This window comes from Pochonia chlamydosporia, chromosome 2, assembly GCF_001653235.2.
Source record: "Pochonia chlamydosporia 170 chromosome 2, whole genome shotgun sequence".
Classification (NCBI taxonomy): Eukaryota; Fungi; Ascomycota; class Sordariomycetes; order Hypocreales; family Clavicipitaceae; genus Pochonia; species Pochonia chlamydosporia.
In genome coordinates this window covers 413,297-433,124 of record NC_035791.1, presented here as the reverse complement: position 1 = coordinate 433,124, position 19,828 = coordinate 413,297, and the positions used below count along the sequence as shown (strand labels likewise).

General features: G+C 48.2%; 6 protein-coding genes across 6 annotated transcripts; 2 read left to right on the top strand and 4 right to left on the bottom strand.

Annotated features, from left to right (window-relative positions):
- Positions 1-1,431: 1,431 nt before the first annotated feature.
- On the top strand, positions 1,432-2,826 carry VFPPC_13240 (hypothetical protein; the record flags this gene model as incomplete). The annotated part of the gene is made up of 3 exons (XM_018291017.1): positions 1,432-1,620; positions 1,741-2,219; positions 2,283-2,826. 3 exons carry the CDS (start codon positions 1,432-1,434, stop codon positions 2,824-2,826), a joined length of 1,212 nt encoding a protein of 403 aa, XP_018146216.1.
- A 1,233-nt stretch (positions 2,827-4,059) lies between these two features.
- Positions 4,060-5,135, top strand: VFPPC_02280 (enoyl-CoA hydratase/isomerase family protein; the record flags this gene model as incomplete). Its single annotated transcript, XM_018281954.1, has 3 exons — positions 4,060-4,493; positions 4,559-4,915; positions 4,979-5,135. 3 exons carry the CDS (start codon positions 4,060-4,062, stop codon positions 5,133-5,135), a joined length of 948 nt encoding a protein of 315 aa, XP_018146215.1.
- A 363-nt stretch (positions 5,136-5,498) lies between these two features.
- Positions 5,499-6,947, bottom strand: VFPPC_02279 (transferase family domain-containing protein; the record flags this gene model as incomplete). Its single annotated transcript, XM_018281953.1, has 1 exon — positions 5,499-6,947. The coding sequence occupies one exon, from the start codon at positions 6,945-6,947 to the stop codon at positions 5,499-5,501; it is 1,449 nt and encodes a 482-aa protein (XP_018146214.1).
- A 739-nt stretch (positions 6,948-7,686) lies between these two features.
- VFPPC_13239 (hypothetical protein) lies at positions 7,687-8,499 on the bottom strand (the record flags this gene model as incomplete). The annotated part of the gene is made up of 1 exon (XM_018291016.1): positions 7,687-8,499. The coding sequence occupies one exon, from the start codon at positions 8,497-8,499 to the stop codon at positions 7,687-7,689; it is 813 nt and encodes a 270-aa protein (XP_018146213.1).
- A 2,344-nt stretch (positions 8,500-10,843) lies between these two features.
- Positions 10,844-11,714, bottom strand: VFPPC_13238 (hypothetical protein; the record flags this gene model as incomplete). The annotated part of the gene is made up of 2 exons (XM_018291015.1): positions 10,844-11,003; positions 11,056-11,714. The coding sequence occupies 2 exons, from the start codon at positions 11,712-11,714 to the stop codon at positions 10,844-10,846; spliced, it is 819 nt and encodes a 272-aa protein (XP_018146212.1).
- A 3,763-nt stretch (positions 11,715-15,477) lies between these two features.
- On the bottom strand, positions 15,478-16,332 carry VFPPC_02278 (hypothetical protein; the record flags this gene model as incomplete). The annotated part of the gene is made up of 3 exons (XM_022428273.1): positions 15,478-15,728; positions 15,847-16,255; positions 16,330-16,332. The coding sequence occupies 3 exons, from the start codon at positions 16,330-16,332 to the stop codon at positions 15,478-15,480; spliced, it is 663 nt and encodes a 220-aa protein (XP_022284542.1).
- Positions 16,333-19,828: the final 3,496 nt, after the last annotated feature.

Below are 19,828 nucleotides of genomic sequence, written 5' to 3'. Positions count from 1 at the left end.
TCGATCAGGTTCAGGTTCAAGCGAAAATGCTCCGCAGGCGCATCTTTCAGCCTTGGGCTAAACTGCAGATGTCATGACTGCAGGTTGGAGCAAATTTGATTGACTCAATTTTTCAAATTGTTTCCGTGATTGTCAGCCGAGAGGCACTATTTCCCCGCGAGGTTAGGTGCTGGCCCAATCAGGCAAGGCGTACCTGCCGCTAAGGAAGGAACTAAAGAGGGCAGTTGCCACCATTGGGTTCAGTGTTACCCCGAAGCGAAGCCACTTGGGCTGTGGACGATGCAAAAAGTGACAGAGATGCTAATGGCAGGGTTGAAGCGTTATAGCATGCCTGTCGCTGTTGCTAAGACCTATAGTACTGTACATGAACATCTCATACTTGCATCGTCGAGATGTCTGGGCATGTGCCAGTTGCTGACGACAAGCAGCTGAACCAACCGACCTGGGCTGGGGACGGTCATTGCTGGAGTCGGGGTCACGTGTACGGAGTCATGGCATCGCGGTCCGTGCCACACCACTGAAGACTTGTCAGCCCATCTGCCTCTGCCTGCATGTTGAGTTGGAACAACTGGAACAACGAATGCAGCTGCCTGCATAGGCACATGCAAAAGACATGGACATCTGGAGTCAAGCATGGTCTGGGGAAGGAGGCTTGACCGAAACTGCGGCGCCGCCACAACGCCGCTTAGCGGGACGTTAGCAGGCTTTAGCGGGTTTGAGAGGCACCAGAGTGACCAGAGTGACCAGAGTGACCAGAGGCACAAGACATGCACCAACTTGCGCATTAGCGGGAACGACAGTAGCCAGGCCCTGTGCATTTTGAGACGTCAACGGCCAAGTTTGGTGCCCTGATGTGCATCAATTTATATCTATCTGGTCTGGTTTGTGGTGCTGGCTGTGTAGAATGGTCCGGTTTGGTCCGCCCAGCCAGGTACATGCATGCATCAAATGTGTGCAGACATGGATATGGAACAAACGAGACCAGACCAGACCAGACCAGATTGACATTGAATTGACTAGACATGTACCAGACACTGAAAACGCGGGGAACCATGGCGATAGCTCAAGTCTGGACAAGTCTGATCAACTGGTCTCATTTGATGTTCCAAAGGCCCGATAATCTGCCGCCTCATAATGGTGTCTCTGCACACTAAGGACTTGACATCTGCCATCCACACACACAACACGCCATACGATCAATCTTTGCACACCACACAGACACGGGACTAGGTCGACTGTCACTTTAAATGTCCCGTCCCCTGTTGCCTTCATCTTGATCCTCTCTTCACTTGCTTCACCTGATTGCCTGCCCAGCCAAGTGGTCCTGGCCCCTTCGCGGCCGTTCGACCATGTAGAGAAAAACTGCCAAACATCGTCCACTTGCTGTTTCAACCAGACTTGACAGCTTGGTTCACCATCCATCCGCCCAAAATGCAGGAGGACAAGGCCAATATCCCTGGCGTGCCCAGCTACTCGCCCAAGAAGATGCGCGATTGGGCTCTCATCGTCGCCTCCGTCATGTCATTCCTAGCCGGCCTCTCCATCGTCTTGCGATATCTCAGCCGTCGCATCAGAAAACAGCCGCTGTGGTGGGACGACTACATGATTGCCTTTTCCATGGTACGTACTTGACACATGTTGAATAATTTGCGGTTCATGGCACACCCAGGTCCATCAAAAACTATCCCAGACCTGTCTTCCAACCGACTGACTGACTGGCTGGCTGGCTCCTCTTTGTAGCTTTGGAACTGGGTCGTCGTCGCCGTCGCTCTCGTCATGTACGCCTGGGGCGTTGGATACCACGCCGAGACAATTGGTCCCGTCGCCGTCGCCAATATATCCCGACTTCTCCCGGTCTCCGAGGTCATCTACATCTGGCACATGTGCTGGACGAAGCTGAGCGTCCTGCTCATGTACTACCGCGTTTTCCGTCTCCCAACTTTCAAGAAATTCGTCATTGCCGTGGGCAGCTTTGTCGTCGCCTGGGCCATCGCCGGCACCTTTCTGTTTACCTTTATCTGCGTTCCCACCCAGAAACTCTGGCATCCTGAATTGCCGGGCCACTGCGTCAGCGAGATGGGCGTTTGGGTCGCCAACGCAAGCTCAACTATTTTCTCTGATATCGCCATTCTCGTGCTCCCCATACCCCAGATCTGGAAACTAAAAACGAAAACTTCTGAAAAGATTGGCCTCACCTTTGTCTTTGGCCTGGGCTTCTTGTATGTTCTGGTTTGCCCTCCAAATCACCACCCAATACTCCTTTGCTGACTTACTTTTCGCAGCACCGTCTTCACATCCTCCTACCGCGTCTGGGTCCTCTTCAACTACTCCAAATCAGACGTCAGCTACACCCTCTTCCCGCTGCTCGTCTGGACCGACATCGAAATGTGCGCCGCCGTCATCTCCGCCAACCTGCCCACTCTACGACCCTTTCTCCGAGCCGCCGCCGGCAAGCTGGGCATCACTCGACTCAGCGATCGACAACGTCCCTCCACCACCGACCCTTCCTCTTCAGCCGGTGGCAAGAACACCACTGGCTCTGGCAGCACGAATCAGAATGTGCTCGCAATGCCCAGGAGGGCCGAGCCACCGCATATCCAGACCTCAAACAGAACGTTCTATAGATTGTCGGAACCGGACCTCGGCGACATGGACACAGACGGCATTCTCGTCGAGAGGATAGAGCACACGTTAGATCGGCGGTGTCGTTCCAAGGAGAGTTGGTATACCCCGACGACGCCCGACGGTGACACGGATGGGGAGGATGCGCTGCGGCCAGAGGTGGTGGAACTGCAGCCCGTGTACAACATGAGTAGCTGGAAGTAATTTAACGACAAACATGTATTTATAGACGCCAACATATACCCGCGGACTTGGCTTCAGGAGTATTTCTTTTTTTTTCCTGTCCATTTCAAAAGCAGCGTTTTTTCGACTGTCGTTGGCTGAGGTACATATACTACGCTCGAGCCAGATTATGGCCATTGCATAAGCCGGCTGGTTACCTACCAGGGTATCGTTTCATGAACTATATCAAAAGTATTATAGCAATGATACAACAATTCTTGATTTCATCCCAGTACCCTGCTTTATAACAAATTCGACAACTTCTCCATTTCTCCGCATTTCCTGCTTCAGCCACAAGTTTCCCGTGCACTTTGTGGGGGAATCTGCTGACAACGCCTTTCGTGATACAGGGTCGGACAGACCTCGTACAAAGCTTTGTTCAACGGTCGGATTAACGGGCGGCGATGATCGGCTAGATGACTGCCGGCCATACTTTTTTCCTCTTTTTTTAATTTGTTTATTTCCAGCTGTCAATGTCGCAGCACGTACTTGCTATCCCCTCACTCATGGCCCGCAGTTCATTTACTCTTGACGCATGTGCATTGTTGTGATAAATTATGCGTGTCCGACAGACGGATTCAACGTTTTCTGGTATGAAGAATGATGCAACGTAGTCCTCGCCCAGTTTGAGCATCGACCGGCCAACATCGACTATTGTAGAACCAAGTTGACTTCAATCACTTATCAAACGACCGCCGGATCTACACTCCGCTTCGTAAACGCAACCCCAGATTCTGACGACATCAAGATCCACTCTGGCGGTGCCTCGGCCAGACGGGCTGATTATCGATCGCTGCCGAATGTCACCACCAGGTACTGAGAGACCAACGGCATTCCACAAGTGAAAAGTATTACATACTTTGACGTACATACTTATACTTTAAGACGCTACGGTACATCGACCGCGGGGAAGATATTCCCTCACAGACTGTGGTCGCTTCTCTACCAGAAAATAGCATACCAGCACTTGACGTACCTAGCCAGCTATCCGTTGCCGTGCCTTGTCTCTTCATCCATGTCGCGCTGCTTCGGCACTTTGTAGCTGCAGGCCATTTGATGATGTGAACACCTCGGCGTTGGACCTGTTGGGGATTGGCCGTTGCGTCTCCCACATCATGCAGACTGCTATATAAACATCTTGCCCCCGACAACTTAGTGCTTGCAGTTTGCATTTCAGCATATCAAAAGACCAAGACCAAATAAAATCAAAACAAAATGTCTAATCCTGAACCCATCCAGCTTCCTGAAAGCTACGTCACCCCTGCAGACAGCCATGTTCGAATCTCAAACCATCCCGCCCATAGCCATGGCGTCACTCCAATACTGATTGCAACACTCAATCGTCCACAGAAGCTCAATGCCATTACCGGAGACATGATTCGAAGTCTGATTAAGCTGTTCCGTGCCGTCAATGTGGACAATCGAGTGAAAGCAGTCATCCTCACTGGTGCTGGGAAAGCATTCTCCGCTGGCATTGATCTTACCATGGATGCCAGCAAGGCAAAAGACATGTTACCCCCTAGTGAGATGCGTGATCCTGGCGGTACCCTGGCACTGTCCATGTTTAATTGCAGCAAGCCGGTTATTGTGGCCTATAATGGCTTATCTGTGGGCATCGGTATGACATCCACGCTGGCTGCCGCCATTCGGTAAGTCTATCACGCATCTTAGCTTGGCTCGGAACAAGCTCATAATGGGTCTGACATCAACTTAGTATTGCTCCTCGGACCGCCGAGTTTGGATTTCCATTTGCCCGTATCGGCCTCACAATGGAGTCATGCAGCTCCTTCTTCCTACCACGCATGGTAGGTTACAGCAACGCAACGTATCTACTTGCCACGGGTAAAAGATATCCGGCGGACTCCCCTGTCCTTAGTGGCATTTTCGCAGAGCTCTGCCCTGAGCCCAAAGACGTTTTACCACGGGCTATTGAATTGGCAGAGGACATTATCAGCAATGTCAGCTTAATGGCCGTGTATTTGAATCGTCAGCTAATCTGGAGGAACCCTGGGTCGGCTGAGAAAGCCCACCTTGTTGACAGTCCTCTTTTATATGACATGTTTGGTGGCAAGTACGTTTGTTTCCAGCTGTGCTAAGGTTCACGTGCGAAGATTTTGCTGACTAGTGCTGACAGCGACCACCTTGATTTCAAGAAAGCCTTCTTTTCGAAGCAGGATCCTAAATTCTCGGATGACATTTGGAAGAATGCCCCCCGTGGGTATCCGTGGTGGGATGAGTTGTCTGTGCAAACTCGCCTGCCACGTAAGCAAATCACGGAGAGCAAGCTATAAGCAGACGATGATACCGGTTCACATTTACGTATTTATGTAGGTATCATTAATTACATCACGTCGAACGTTCCACTAATGTCTTGCATGGGACTTCTCTAAGCACACAATAAGGGGAGACTGAACATTAGTATACTAGACAGCTTTCTATGGGCTCCGAGCAGCTCAAATCTAAATTAAGTCTTTGGTTGCTACTCACATCTACACTTGTCTGAGAAGATTCTTGCACAAACATGCTGCAGCATCTAAAGCTACACTTGTCTTGAATCAACGCCTAAATCACATGTCCCAATACTCGCTGCTGACGCTCTCTCTGTCTCGAGTTTCTGCCAGACTAATACCACCAGATATCAGAGTCCAAACAAACTAGATCCGACTCAAGGTTTCAATCTCCCTCTCCATCACAGCCCACGTCCTCGGTGAAAAATACCCCGTCATCCAATAGTTATCCCAGCAGTCCTTGCCCACCACTCCAATCACATTTCTCATGGTCGCATCATTCCCCAAGACAAAAGACTGGTGGTAAACCATGGTTCCTGGCCGATTGCTTCTCTTCTCGCCCGACTGCCCAGTTTTGGACACGGCTGGTGAAAAGTCGGCTACATTTACAAAGTTTCCCTTTGTCCAATTTGTGACGGTGAACAGCTCACCATTCCACAAACCCGGGACAAGGCTAGGATCCTTACCAGAATCCCAGAGCTTGCGGGATTCGCAGAGGAAGCTACGAACTTGTGATGGCGTAGTCTGCGTGGTGAGAGCCTCTCTCCACTTGGACGCAATAAAGCCAAGAGGCTGTTTGAGTTCGGCCTTGGACAACTGGATACCCGCGCAGGCCACGGCGTTTTGAATAAATACTCCATTCGCGCCGGCCAGCTCAGGAAGTCGTGGGCGCAAGTCCAAGGGACACAGTCCGTTCATTGGTCGTGGTGATGGCTGAGCCATGGCGACAATCTTTGCACCCCATGCCAAGATAACATCACCTTCACTTAGCCAAGGGGGGTCTTCCTTGTCACGATGCACTTCTGCTGCCTCTTCCAAAGCCTTCTGGCGAAGTCTGGCCATGATTGCTCTTGGAAAGCAAATTGTTCGGCATTCTATGGTTCGTTGCGTAAGGATGTTCCACAGGAATCGCACGACAAACAGGAAAAATGCGAAGCCTGTAAGTATTGCCTCTCCCATAATCCAAGGCTCCTTGGGCACGATTTGCGGAGACGCTGCCGTGTAAATAAGATCTTCTTTAGCCCCAAGTAACGGGGCAACTTCTTCATTCTTGCCAGCCAGAACTAGGGACCACGATTTGAGCAGGGACTGTAAACTCATGCCGTCCATCAGAGCGTGCGGCCATGAGACTGAGACAAGAGTTGCGTCGTTGAATGATACAACGTGTAGAGACATTTGTGGGATATCCTTGCTGATAAGGTCTGTGAGCGTTCTTGGAGCATCTGTGCGAGTCGAGAGGGAGCGAAAGTCTGACGCTGGCCGTTGTAAGGAAACGTTTTCGGTCGGAGTCGGAAGCTCCCTGGCTAGAGGATGCTCCTCAATGCCCAAGTCAAACGACTCACTGGTAAAATAAACGGGAGGATATTCCTTCGTGAACACTTTGGGTACATGCATCTCCAGTTTGCCTTGTTTGTCCATTCTCAATCTCCCGCCAAGCTTTCTCCAGTCCCCAATCTCCAAGAGCTGCCACAGAGCATCGTTGAGCTTCTCACCGTCTAGCACGTCGTTGAAGCGGAGAGTCCATGCCAAAAGGAGGTTCTTGTGGCTGCGGCTGTTATCCAAAAAATGGGTTGGGTAGATGTCGTATTCCGCCATGATGGATTGACGGTCGATTTAGTAGGGCATTGGGGGAAGGGAGATGTCGACCGACAAAACAATGAATAAAAAAGCTCGTTCGCGGGATGTTGAGTTTTATGAGACAAGACTTGTAGCTGAGCTGACACCTTTCTCACCATTGCGCCACATCAGCACTAACTCCTGGTCGGGAATCTGGATCAATATAATTGGTCCACAACAAGAGGTGTGACCCAATTGACGATAATCTTGATGTCTCACTTGAGGCAGTTTCTTCTCTACAGATGGTTTTCTCTTGGAAGGATTTACACCCCATTTAAAGTCCCCATGGGGACGAGAAGTAAATTCTCATCTCAAAAAGCTGTTGTAACTGAAGCTGTCACTCTGTGGCATTGCTTCACCGTTATTCGGCAGAAGGATCAGACTTCGCTCGATGCACACTGGGGTTCAGACATGTCGTCTCCTTTGTTTATTGATCAAGCTAATTAAATAAATATAAATACGTATAAGTGCTCCTACTGCAATATTCTTTTGAGAGAAATATCACAGTCGGCAACGAAACGTTTCCGCGCGGGCGCTATGATGCCACATCTTGTGATCGGACAAACTAGCATCGGTTATCCATACGTTCCATCTTCTCACAGAATGCAGTCTTATATACTCCGTAGAGTAAACCAGGTATTTGCCGCGAAACTTGGGAATAGTTAAAAATAAGGCACTCTTTCAGCCATCCTAGCCTTTGTCATCTCTTGACAACACCTCAACCGATAATCTTGTATGTTGTCGCTTGGTCAACACCTGACCGCTTCTTCTCCCCATTGAGCTTCTTGGAGACGAGAACAATTTGAGTAAATGGCTTTCCAGACTGTTCATAAATTGGCGTCTGAACCTCGCAAGCATCATCGGGTCTCCCGGCAAGACAGTTGTCTCGGTATACGTCGTCAAACTGTGCGCAGCCCCCGAGCTGCTCAGCACACTGGTCATGCTGGCCATTGCAATCCAGCATCGGCTTCCACTGACAGGATCCGGCAATCTTGGCATGAAAGGTCCAGGTCTCGATGCGGCATTCACTACCAGGTTCGCAAAACGTTTCGTGGGATACCTGTCTCGTCTCCGTCTTGCCGTTGGTCGTGGTTTCAGAGTACGAAGCCGAGATCTCGGCCCCGGCTGACGTACCATCTTCACCAACCGTTCCTGAAAGCTTTGCACCAATGGTCCAACCTTTAGTCGTCGACTCTGTTGTTGAAGTCGAAGTCGTCAGGACCATTTTGGAATCCTTTTGGCCAAGGTTTACCGTACTTGTCTCTACATTGGCAGTATAGAAGGCAGTGGCATTCCCGTTGACGATCCAGTTACGCCTGTACTTTCCAAGGTTTGGGCATTTCCCCCAGTTCTGTATACAAGTTCCCTCCCAATACTTGTCCGTATCAGCGTACGGTGGGTTCTGGTGGTCGACTTTGAGGTTGCTTTCGATCTGTGATAAGATGGGCTTGATTGCGGTGTCGAGGTCTACTCCTGCGCCTTGGACACATAGAGTAAAGAAAAAGACAGAAACAACAGCCCAAGAAAGCATTGTGATGGTAGTTGGTACGAGGATTGAGCAAATGAAAAGAGAAAAGCTTATTGACGTTAAACTGGAGAGTATATCGAATGGAGGCGGATGCAAACGGCAACAGATGGCTCCTTATATAGCCTGACACTACGTTTCCCGTCCAAAGTAATTCGAATACACTGCGTTAAGGTTTCCCACTGCCATTGTGGTTCGTAATAGAATGTGTGAGATGCAAAACTGTCGTAGCATGGCCAATGCGTCACCACATGTTTGCCAAAGTAGGAGGTGATCGACACATTATATCTCCAAGGGAACTGCTCCACCACCATGAGTTTGAGTCATGTCACTGCAGATTTGCCAAATACGCAAATATTGATAGCTTCCAAATCCCATTTTACCCAATGCTGTTAGCCGGAACATGCCGTGTTCAACAAGGATGCGTGTTAGCGAGCTCAACCAGCCATGATTCCAAAGCCTTTCAGGTATTTTCCCTCCGTTGATATGACTGACGTATGTGGTCCTTACTTGTTAGTTTATGACGTTGACCATATCCTAAGCCAGAACCATTTGCGGAAAGTCCCCAAGCAGTGCCGCATTGGATATTTAGAATAGCTTAGAAGCAGAGGCGGTAGCTTGCGGATGCTGACACAAGTCCATCTTGTCTTACTAACGAATTCGAGAGCGTTGATGAAGAGGGGAGGCTTTATATCTACTTGTTCGCAGTCAACCGTTAACCAACCGACTACACCAACGATGATCACCGAATCCGTTGCGGTATCCACGACGTTTACACAGGGTTATACTATACAAAGTCGGTGCAGGGTTGCTGGTTCGAATTCGGGTAGTGAATGACTCATGTGTTTAGTTTGCTTCTCGCTTAGCAATTATTGCCGAGTGGCTTTCTTAGTTCTTCAGGAACCCGTTGGTTCGCTTAACAGGTGCCAACCCAAATATTATGGTCCTCATACGAATTCATAGGCGCTCCCGGTTGAGAAGCCGCTCGTAAATTGACTCTATGCACGTGGCTTGTCTAGTCACGAAACCAGGACCCATCTTGGAGATCAACTGGCTTGTTGGATCGACTTCCCTGCAATTCACGGTCGTGGAGCTACACCACAAATGGGATCCCTCCAAAGCATACTCTGCCGAAGTTGCGAACCCTTGACAGCATGGATTCTTTGGCGACAGCCGAGCCGCTGAGCCTTTTCTCAACTAACGTAATACCCAAGCCTCAACGGAAGGGACTGACTCGTTCGCAATAGCAGCTCAAACACCCCTGCCCGTGACGTAGGTGCCAAGGTCATTGCTTAAGCGTGAGCCTCCGCTGGCCGTGTTTTTATGCACTGAGGTGATTCCAAGCTTTTGCCGTTAATATTTCTGTCTTGGCCTCTCTGGGTGCGTTATACGAGAAAGGGGGTTTTGACTCGTTGTAGACCTTATGGCGGGAATAAAGCGAAATAGCTGATTGGGAAAAGCTCGACTGTCCAAGCCAAGCCAATCAGCCAGATGATCGTCGGAATATTTACTCTGCCGGAAAGATTCAAAAAGAATTGTACGGAGACAAAGCGAATAACCCAACTACCAGAGCAAATCTACACCACGTCTCTCCGCAATTATTAATCTAGTATATGGAAAGCCTTTTTCAACTGTTGCTGCTCTCCTTCTTCGGTCATAAAGTTCTTATTGCTCTAGTGAGCGAGCAACTCGTTGAAACAATCCCTTTAGTTGTCATACACAATGGCGTGGACTGTTAAATTCAGAAAGTGGGGGGCACTGGGGGGCACATCGAATACGACGCTCATGCTGGTCAAAATTGAACTCTGCCCCAAGTGATTCCATGGCCGTGCCTGTCTTGAAGACCAAATGTGCGTATCGTATCTGTAACTTCATCCGCAAGCGCCATTCTAGTATGGCGCGTCCTGAGGGAATAAAAGGAAAGGCTCGCTATAGTGCAGGAAGTTTTGAGTTCTGTGGATGCGTCTAATTGTTTCCACTTGATGTATTGGACGTGGAAGGTTTCGTCCTCAACCTGAGACTTCATACAGCAGAGACGTTAGGAATTTCTTCTCATGACTTACATAACGTTGCCAAAGGACTGTTTGGCCCCTATAGGTTGTAATGCTCCCTGGCCCTTATGGCCTTCAAAGCGTCGAGTTCTTTGAGCCAGCAAGCTGCTGTAACTACGCGGAAGCCTTTGGATTGCCGAAGCGTCCCACATGCTATCCAATATTAAGTCATCCTAACTGGATAGTATTAGCTTAAAAAGCCTGTGATGTATTTTACGAGTTAGCGTATACTAACAGATTACAGATCTTCTAAGCTTGCTGTAAATGGCGAGAGTACTCTGTTTTAATTCCGTATAACCCTAATCAACTTGAACTTTACCCACTTGCTCGCGTAGCACGGCATGCTCAACAACAGACTTGAGAAATCTGTCGCGGCGGTAGTCTATGCGCATCCTGTCGAGTTGTTTGATAAACGATGGCAGTCCTAGGGCACTGCCAATACCCTGGTCCTTCAAGAAGCTGCTCTTGTTAACAGCGGTCGCGGTGACTTCTCGTAGGAAATTAAGCGGACTTGTCTTGTTGCGCTACAAACCACTGGGGGTTAGTCCCCGTGTCCTGCAAAATTTTGATAACTCGAGTGCTGTCTCTGGCAATGCGCTCAATGATATCAAGTGTACAAAGCCCGCCGTATGGGTGTAGATAGTTGTCCCAGATAAGCGACTGGACCTGGAAGAGGATTGGAATTGGAATTATACCTTCCCTTGCCGTACCCAGACTTTGCATCTTCCCTTCGCATGCACTCAACCTTGGCACACAGTCCTCGTACGTGAGGACCGGAGAAGATTTCACCGGTATGTTCCGCTGGCTTAGGGACAGAATGTCCTGGGCTTTGAGGGCTCGGATTGTCGGATAGTATTCGCTCATAGGTATCAGTTGGTAGACCAGGCAGTGCGCCACGCACTTAGCATGATCCTTCCAGGACGGACAGCTCGCTTGCCGTTCCCACTTGGCGTTATTGTCGGAGAGACACAGCGCTTGGGAGTAGAACCTTGGTGCTTCTTCCAAAACGAGCATCATACTCTGTGATGCATGGTTTGCGATGAGTTCCTGAACGGTGTTGAAAGGGATATCTATACGGTTGTCTTGTGCCAAAATCGTCAAACATTGCCGGCCAAACTTGGAATAGCCTCCAATACGGAGATGGGTTTGCTGTATGAATTTCAACCCCATCATTGGTCGCGCAAATATCAGTTTACCACAAGAGACTTCCGTGATGGTGCATGAAATAGCCGGGGCTTGACGGGCTTGGTCTGTCGCCTTCTGTCGCCTTCTGTCGCCTATCAGGCTCGTGCCGGAGATGGCTCAGCGTAAGGGCTTGGACATCGCGATTGCTCTTCTCAGCATAAATTGCAGTTCATAGAAGATGCAGTCTCGTCTGCTCTCCAGCGCGTTTGGTGGAGTATGACTGAGTTGTAGAGGATCCATGTCTGGATTATGTAGCTGGCCAGGCCTTTCGCGGCGCTGATATTGTCGTCTGGTGCCTTTCAAGAAAGTTTTTGCCATCCACTATGTGAAGAAACGAAACACATGCAAACTTCTTCCGTTTAGGTTTATCGACAGTCCAATGAATGATCCCAAGGACGTTGATGAACGCCGCCAGCTCACTCAGAGTGGCGGGGAAGTTTCTCATGAAGGCTTGGCTTCCATAGTTCTCTGCCTGGAAGCCAGGGGAGGCTACAGTACATGCAACATGCAAATGCAGGGTGTAGACATGAAGCCTGTAAGAATTCGAACCCTCCGTCAGCACAGGGGTTTCATGCAGCAAGTAGGCGGTGACTCGTCGGATAACGAAGTCTGGTCTGGTGGGTTGAGGGATGGGAGATTGCAGTTGAGTGATGTCAAGTGTCCGTGAGAGGGGGACATAAGATGGTGTTACCGTTCCAAATTTTGGTACGTCGCCAGCACCGTACAATAAGTTACATGTATCAAATGGTGCTAGGTTTAGGTATAGTGCTAGCATAGTGCAGGCTAGGTGCCAGCATGGTTACAAACTGGTTCCAAGATGGTGCTAAAGTGATGCTGACCTCATGCTACATACTATCGTATATCTTTGTGATAGAGAGCATCTTTAGGCTATATTGCTTGCAAGACGGGTAAAAATAGTAGGGGAATTAAATAGGCATTTACATGCGTTTACCTGCATTCTATAAAACTATACTAATTACTAACGTAATTCTAGACTACCAAGATTAACTAATTGCTAACATAAACCTCGCCTTGTTATCTCTTGGGAGCACTGGCTGTTACAGAAGTGCAAACATAGCTAGTCTGGTTAACTATATCTCCCGCACTTGGCTCTGGTTGCACCGCTCTTCATAGTACAGCGACGGCTGACCGCATCTGAAATACACTAATATCGGCAAATTGGCTTGGGTAGACTTAGTATTTAGGAGACTTAACGTACCGGATATTTAGCACTGCATGCGATAAACGTTTTACGGCCGTTTTCCAAATATTCGCAAATCCCACTGCCCCAGTCTGAGTGTGACGGAGTGCAAGTCTATTATTTTAGACAATTAGTAAGTGTAGGAAAGGGGAAGCAGAACTTTGTGTCATAGTTATATAGTCATACCCCTTCTATAGTAACAGGGCTTGACGAACGGGGCGGAATTGGCGGAGACGGCGGAGACCGCGGACGCGGCGGATTCGGCGGAGGCGGCGGACGTATTATCGGAAGTGGCGGACTCCACTCACTTAGCGGACGCGTCGGACGGTACAGACGCGGCAGAGTTGGTTCCCGTAGCGGACGCGGCGGACTCGGCGGTGGTACGGGAACCACGTTGGGTGGCGGACGCGGCGGAGGCGGACGCGGCAGATACAGCGGATTCGGCGGAGGCGGACGCGGCGGAGGCGGACGCGGCAGATACGGCGAATTCAGCAGAGACAGACGCGGCGGAGGCGGACGCGGCAAGATGCTGACCAGACGCGTCGGAATTGAAATCCGACGCGAAGGCCCTCTATGCCGTGCCTCCAAATGTCTTGCCGGGGGTCTCAACTCAGCTGGAGGTCGCTTCGGAAGTTGCGGCTGAATTGGCTGAGGGATACGTGTTTGCGAACCCTTATTCTTGGCACCCGCAATTGGCGAAACTATAAGAAGCGCCGCGGCAATCACAGAAATAAGAGAGATTCGCATCTTAAGAGCCGAGAGACGAGAGTTAGAAAAGATAATAGCTAAAGTTGCCAGAGTTAAAAGTGCGAACAAGAGTAACAAAAAGTACTAGAGGTAAACGGCCGTAATAACCCACTTATGCACTACTTAAGTAGATTCTAGGGCCTGCGGTCTAGTTTAAATCTCTCTTAGCGTAGATATTATCCGGTTGCTTGTTTTGCGCGCGCCTTTTTGAGACATATAGCTCTATTATTTATAGACATAGCGCTTGGATAGCTGTCTAGTCTTACTACAAACAACAAAATATAACGACAATAACGCACCAGTATTTTCACAAGACTCGACGCAATTGTATTGTAGATTGTGTCTAGATCTACACGTGCGAATACATAAATGCGCAGCAGGCTTACTACTTTCCCACTTTTACTAACACAACTACCTGCATACTAATATGCCTGTGTTGCTCTCTACGTGTGTGCCTCTCTCTACGCCTCTCTCTGCTCCTAACTTTTCGCCTGCCTGCAAAATTAACCGCAAAATTAACTGCAGCAAAGACTGCGAAAAAGCCTGTAAAGATAACTATAAAGTCAACTGTAAACATAACTGCAAAGATGACTGAAGATAACTGGAAAATGTTTTTGTGGGTGCTACTCTCTCCTTAAACTTTGCGCGATTTATGTCTATTCGTAAGAACTAACCTGTAAACTATGTCTCATTACACTATAATAGTAGAGCGGTATTAGCGATTTATGTTAAGAAGTTTATAATATTTATTCTGCGTTTTAATTTATCTGTCCTGTACTTGGTTAACTGTTAAATCACGCAGCCACGTGTAGGTCCTAATCCACAAAAGATTGCCTGGTTTTTAGGCATCTAAAAATAACTGCAGACTTCTACTTTTAGTACTGCTGCATCTCTTTTAAGAATTACCGCAATTCTTATCCACTCTAGATAGAGAGCTACTCTATCTCCCTATGTATCTTTCTTACAGGGGAGATATAAAGACCGCGTAAGTATTTTGTGGGCGGAAAAGACACTCACTATAGAAGGCAAAAAAAAAAAAAAAAAACAGGGAAAAGGAAGAAAGGAAGGGAGGGAGGCTTCCAAAGGAATAGTAGGGAGAAAGGCAGGCAGCAACAGCTCTGTCAAGTAAAGTCAAGTTATATTGTGAACAAACAGCTATGCGCTAGAAGGTTCAAGATCTACAAACTAGCTAAGGCTTGCAATCGGGTTTTTTATCCGCAGATTAAGTATGCTCCCACGTGATTAAATGTGTGGCCTAGGCTAGCATGGCTTAGCATGGCTAAAAGTTCCCTATAGCTGTGTGCACTAAACTGCCCACACACTATCTATAAGGGGAAATAGCTAGGGTAAATCTTTAGGAATTTAGGTATTTCTAGCGCCTGCAAACCAGAAACCACAGGTAGCTTTCCCGCACGGAAGAAAGTCACCTCAAAAAACGCCTAAAATTTAGGCATTTTTTCGTGGATCTAGACCTCAAACGATAAATTTATTAAAAGGCGCAGCTAACGGCAGTAAGCGCACCTTGCTGCAGTAGCCGTTAGAGATTTAGGCTGTAAAGTTAACCGCACCTAGAGCATTGCCAAAAAATACAATACCAATGTAATTTGTATTGTTGCGACTGTATTCTGCCCAAGATAGAATAGGCAACTCGCCAGGACCAAGCCATCACAGACTTGTGCGCTTAAACAATTTCCAAACTCCCGACCTAAAACTCAAAACGTGCTTTCTATTAACCACCTTATCACACGAACCAGAATCTTACTTTTCCAATTAAAGGCTACTAATAATATTCCACCCAACTTAAGGCGCAGTCATGCAGACTGGCGGTGGTCGCGTAAGTACTTCGGGACTTGCGCTCCCTGTCAGCGCCACTGGCTCTGGCTTGGTAGTGTTCTTGAATGGACCAAGACTGTCGCTAATAGCCCGGGACTGCGGCGTAAGATTGTTGCCATGGAGGCTGCGATGGTAGCTACGATAGTAGCTGCGTAGATCATCGTCGACGTCTTGGCTGTTAGCAGTTAACCAATGAACCACCGTAACTGTCCATGTAACTAGATACTGTTAGTCTGGATCATACAACCTGAGGTGGTGCATAGCGGGACTTGCCGTCAAGAGTACAAAGAGTGAGACACATCCATCCTTGCTCTCGGCCTTTCGTGATGAGCATACCGCTCAGATTTGCCAATGTGGGAACCATAATGAGAATTGCTCCGATGATCGTTTTCATAACTAGCCTCCGTAGCCTTCCTATTACACGGTCTTGATTTGGTGAAGATAAGGAGTGTCCTAGCGAGACTCTGTTCCCTTTGGGGGCTAAAAATGGGTGAAGAAGGTGGACAAAGAGTGTTGTGAGGCTGACATTGATAATAATGTCATATGTGAGCAAAGGGACGGTGACTTTGAGAAGTTGGCCGATCCTGCATTTCCTGTCCTCAGGAGATACCTCTGAATTTGGCCATACAAAGGCAGTAACTGAAATTGCACCAAAGCCGGTGATAAGAACAAGCATGCATGTGATCCAGACTTTGTCCTTCATTCTCTTTTCGTACGGGGCCCGAATTATGTGAGCACGCTCAATCTACAGCAGATTAGCCATTTGTGCGCAGACACGGCGGGCGATTACGTATTCTTCGAAGGGATTTTAAACCATACCATAAACAAGTACATCATTATTTTATTCCCAAAGTAAAACACGCGGCAGGCAAAGACAGCTACAGAGCAGTCACGAGTTGATGCAAGACCAAACCCACTCGTCAAAATTGCTGTCGTAAAGACAAAACATATTGAGAAGATATAAAGCAATATTCTTATAAGACGGAACCACCTTATGGGAGCTAAATTATGAAGTCGCAAGCGCTTCGCGCGGGTTCCTAGGATATGGGTAGGAGTTTATTGATAACGTTTTCTTCGATATGCGTACCGAATATAAAGGCCAACCAAAACATACAAAGCATAGACGCTGTCGTGCACAAGCTGCGATCCAGTCTTGATTCTTGAGAACCGGCATGACGAGACACGATGGACACAGGAAGAAGTCGTTGTGGAGACATAGTAGTTGCCGGTAAGTGACAAAAGAGTCTGTTTTCTCCAGAACCAGTCCATCGTAGAAATATAACCCGAGTGTTGAACTTGAATGAGATAGAGTGGATTCTGCGATGCGAAATAATGCTGACCTTGTCAAGCTGGTTGGAATAGCTGTGGCACCAGAACATGTTCAAGAAGTGATACATCATTTTCTTTATTTGAGCGATCTCCCGACTGCCAATAAGCTAGCAACTCTAAAGCGTCAAACTTTCAAGCCAGGACCGTAACTTCAGCCACTCGCTCAAATTACAACCTTGCACACGCCCACTACCTCGGCAGTTTAGCCAAATGTAACCCCTACCAACACACCAGCCCCCTCCTACCATCCGTCCACCATCTGTTCTTAGGCCAAGGAGTTCCCGAAATGCGCCAATCCTAACTCCCGTGCTTGGCTGTTGGAATGGAAAAGGTGAATTTAAATGTCACAGTAAGAGGTGCAGTACAGCTGTTTACTTTGGCCGTGCTACCTTTAGCACAGAATTCTATCCTCTTTATAGTGAGGGAGTGTGGCAAGCCAGTAAAGGTCATGTCGTGGAGCTTTCGGCATGAATTTTCTCCTGACTTGTTCCCCTTAAAGCTCACAAGCTTTGTATATTAAGTATCAAAGCTTATTATCCGCTTGCTTCGGGGTTAAGGCCGCCAGCAGGAAACGGCAGCCGGTCAGCGTAGTATACCCGTGTATGGCAAGATATGGACTTCTTAGCAAGTTCGGCTGTACCGAATACTAGGCTTGTGCTACTTCATTTGTAAGGCAAATTCCTCACCACAGCTGACACGAGGTAATAACGTCTGAGATATTACCTATCGGTGGAATATTTGGAGCCCGTCGCAATTCCGAATAGCCCGCCGGATAGCAGCTGTGCCATCAGATCAAGTTACCACGCATGCCCACACCTCGTTTGTCTACTTGAGGTGTGCACCTGACCAGAGATTCGCCCTGAAAATCCTCGTGCAAGTGTATCCGTCACGAACGCTCAAATAGTCATCACTATCGCAGTGTTTAGTTCAGAATTGTGAGGGAATCATGTGACCTGCCCGTTTAATGAATGTCTCACTTTGTGAGCATTGTGTAAATAGCTTCAGCCAGAGTTCCTTTACGGGTTCTCTTTTTCTCCTTGTGAATAATCGCTTCATCCAAGTCGCACTCGACCTTGTTCGTGCACTCGTACCGTTACAAGAATTTGACCTATTCAGCAGAATTTCTACCACATCTCAGTCGTCAAAATTAAGACGGCTGAGCCGGCCTACAGCAGGACGAACGGTTCGATAGGCTTTTGCGATCGCGCTGCCGAAAAGAATACACGTATTGGCAGTCTCGTCCATCTAAAAAGTAGTTGCAGCAGCGTTCCCCCTTTCCTTTGTCACAGCTATAGCATAAAACGCCTCTTTCAATCGACGGCACGCCACATAATACCCATGCATCGCACTCTGTTACTTATGAGGGGTACAGCGCAGTAAAATGCCAGAACTCTTGACCTTACGAAAGTAGTGCTATCAGGCGTGACGTTGCTGTGGCTGACCGGAGTTGAAGGATCGTGTGAGCATCAAGTAGGTATCGAACGACCTCTTGGCCCAGCTCGTTTAACAAAAGGAAAGAAACCACAATATAATATACGCTAGATATAACGTTTATTTAAAACAACACCAAAACCATCAACGCGCGACGGGTAGGGAAACCTCAAACAACAACGACACTACGCAGCCGCCGACACACGACGGTAGAATGCGCCACTGCACTGTGTTAAACTACCGTACATCCGGGCTGGATCTATTGATAACACAGTAGTATCCTTCATTCAACTGCCCAATATCTACTGGATTTAATGCATGATGCGGCTTAAGAGGATAGCCTTGGCAATTCAGTATTAAATGTGCCTCACCGAAGCCAATCAGCCTAATACTAGTATCCACCTTTGAAAAACCATTTAAGCACATAAGAACAATATACAGCAAAACACGGTTCCGACCAGAAATTGCATGGGCCGCCTAGAATATGTCAAAAAAAAAAAAAAAAAAAGACCGCTAGGTCATTCCAGCAAAAAGGAACGCTCCGCTGATGCAGAGAGATAGTACAGGTTACATTCCGTTGACAGAATATCTCAAGGCTCGGTACTGACTGTGAAGCTTAGAGAGGGAGTTTGGAGCCCGCGGGTTTTGGGAAGCTCCTTACCAAGTGCGATGACGACGAGGGTTGATGGGTTCCAGGTTTAATAAGCTGCAACGGCATGGCCGGTGATTAGAATTATACTCGCGCATTCATAGTTGTGAGTCAAGCAGGTGCCGGGGGCCAGGCAGTATTTTCTGGCATAATGGCCATGGTTATGCGAACGCCACTGCCAGCACGCTGTGTCTCTGTGGCCGCAAATCTGGCACGCTGGCCTGTTGAAAGCGTCGTCATACCGAAGAATCGGTATTGTCCACGAGAGCTGGTTTTGAGAAGAGCGGTGTGATCAATGCTCGAAATCTTATGAACAACGGTCTTGGTGACAACTGCAGGAACGATGGGTGAAATCCTGGAACTAACTGTAATACCGTATTACCATAATTCGTCGCGGCAACCACTAATACGAAGTCTATAGCTGCCAAAGCATTATCGCGTCATTCTCCTACTTCGATATACGTATCGACCATGTACGAACACATGGACAGTTATAGTACTATTATACCCGACAGAAATCTTGAGACCTTCCGCAGCCAATAAATGTAGCTGGCGGTGCTGTTTATAAGCAACCCAGCAACCATGAGTTAACTTACAGGCGACCAGCTCAACGCTATCAGCGTCACGGAGCGATCGTGCTCGGCGATCTTGCTTATAGGCTGCATCTTTACCGTTGCTACCTTTTCTTGCTCTGGAGCCTTCCGAGAGAAGCCCGTTAACGACTCGTGTTTTACGCTTCGTTCGGTAATATAATGAGCAACGTTGGCACGTAAATATCCCGTACCTACGTGAGCCAGTTAGACTCGTCTGGATGCCAGTTCCAGGCCATATTTGTCCAATGGTTTGTGGTCTCAGAACAATATGGCTTACCAATACTAACAACAGTACAAGGTTTATGGTTGCCGATGC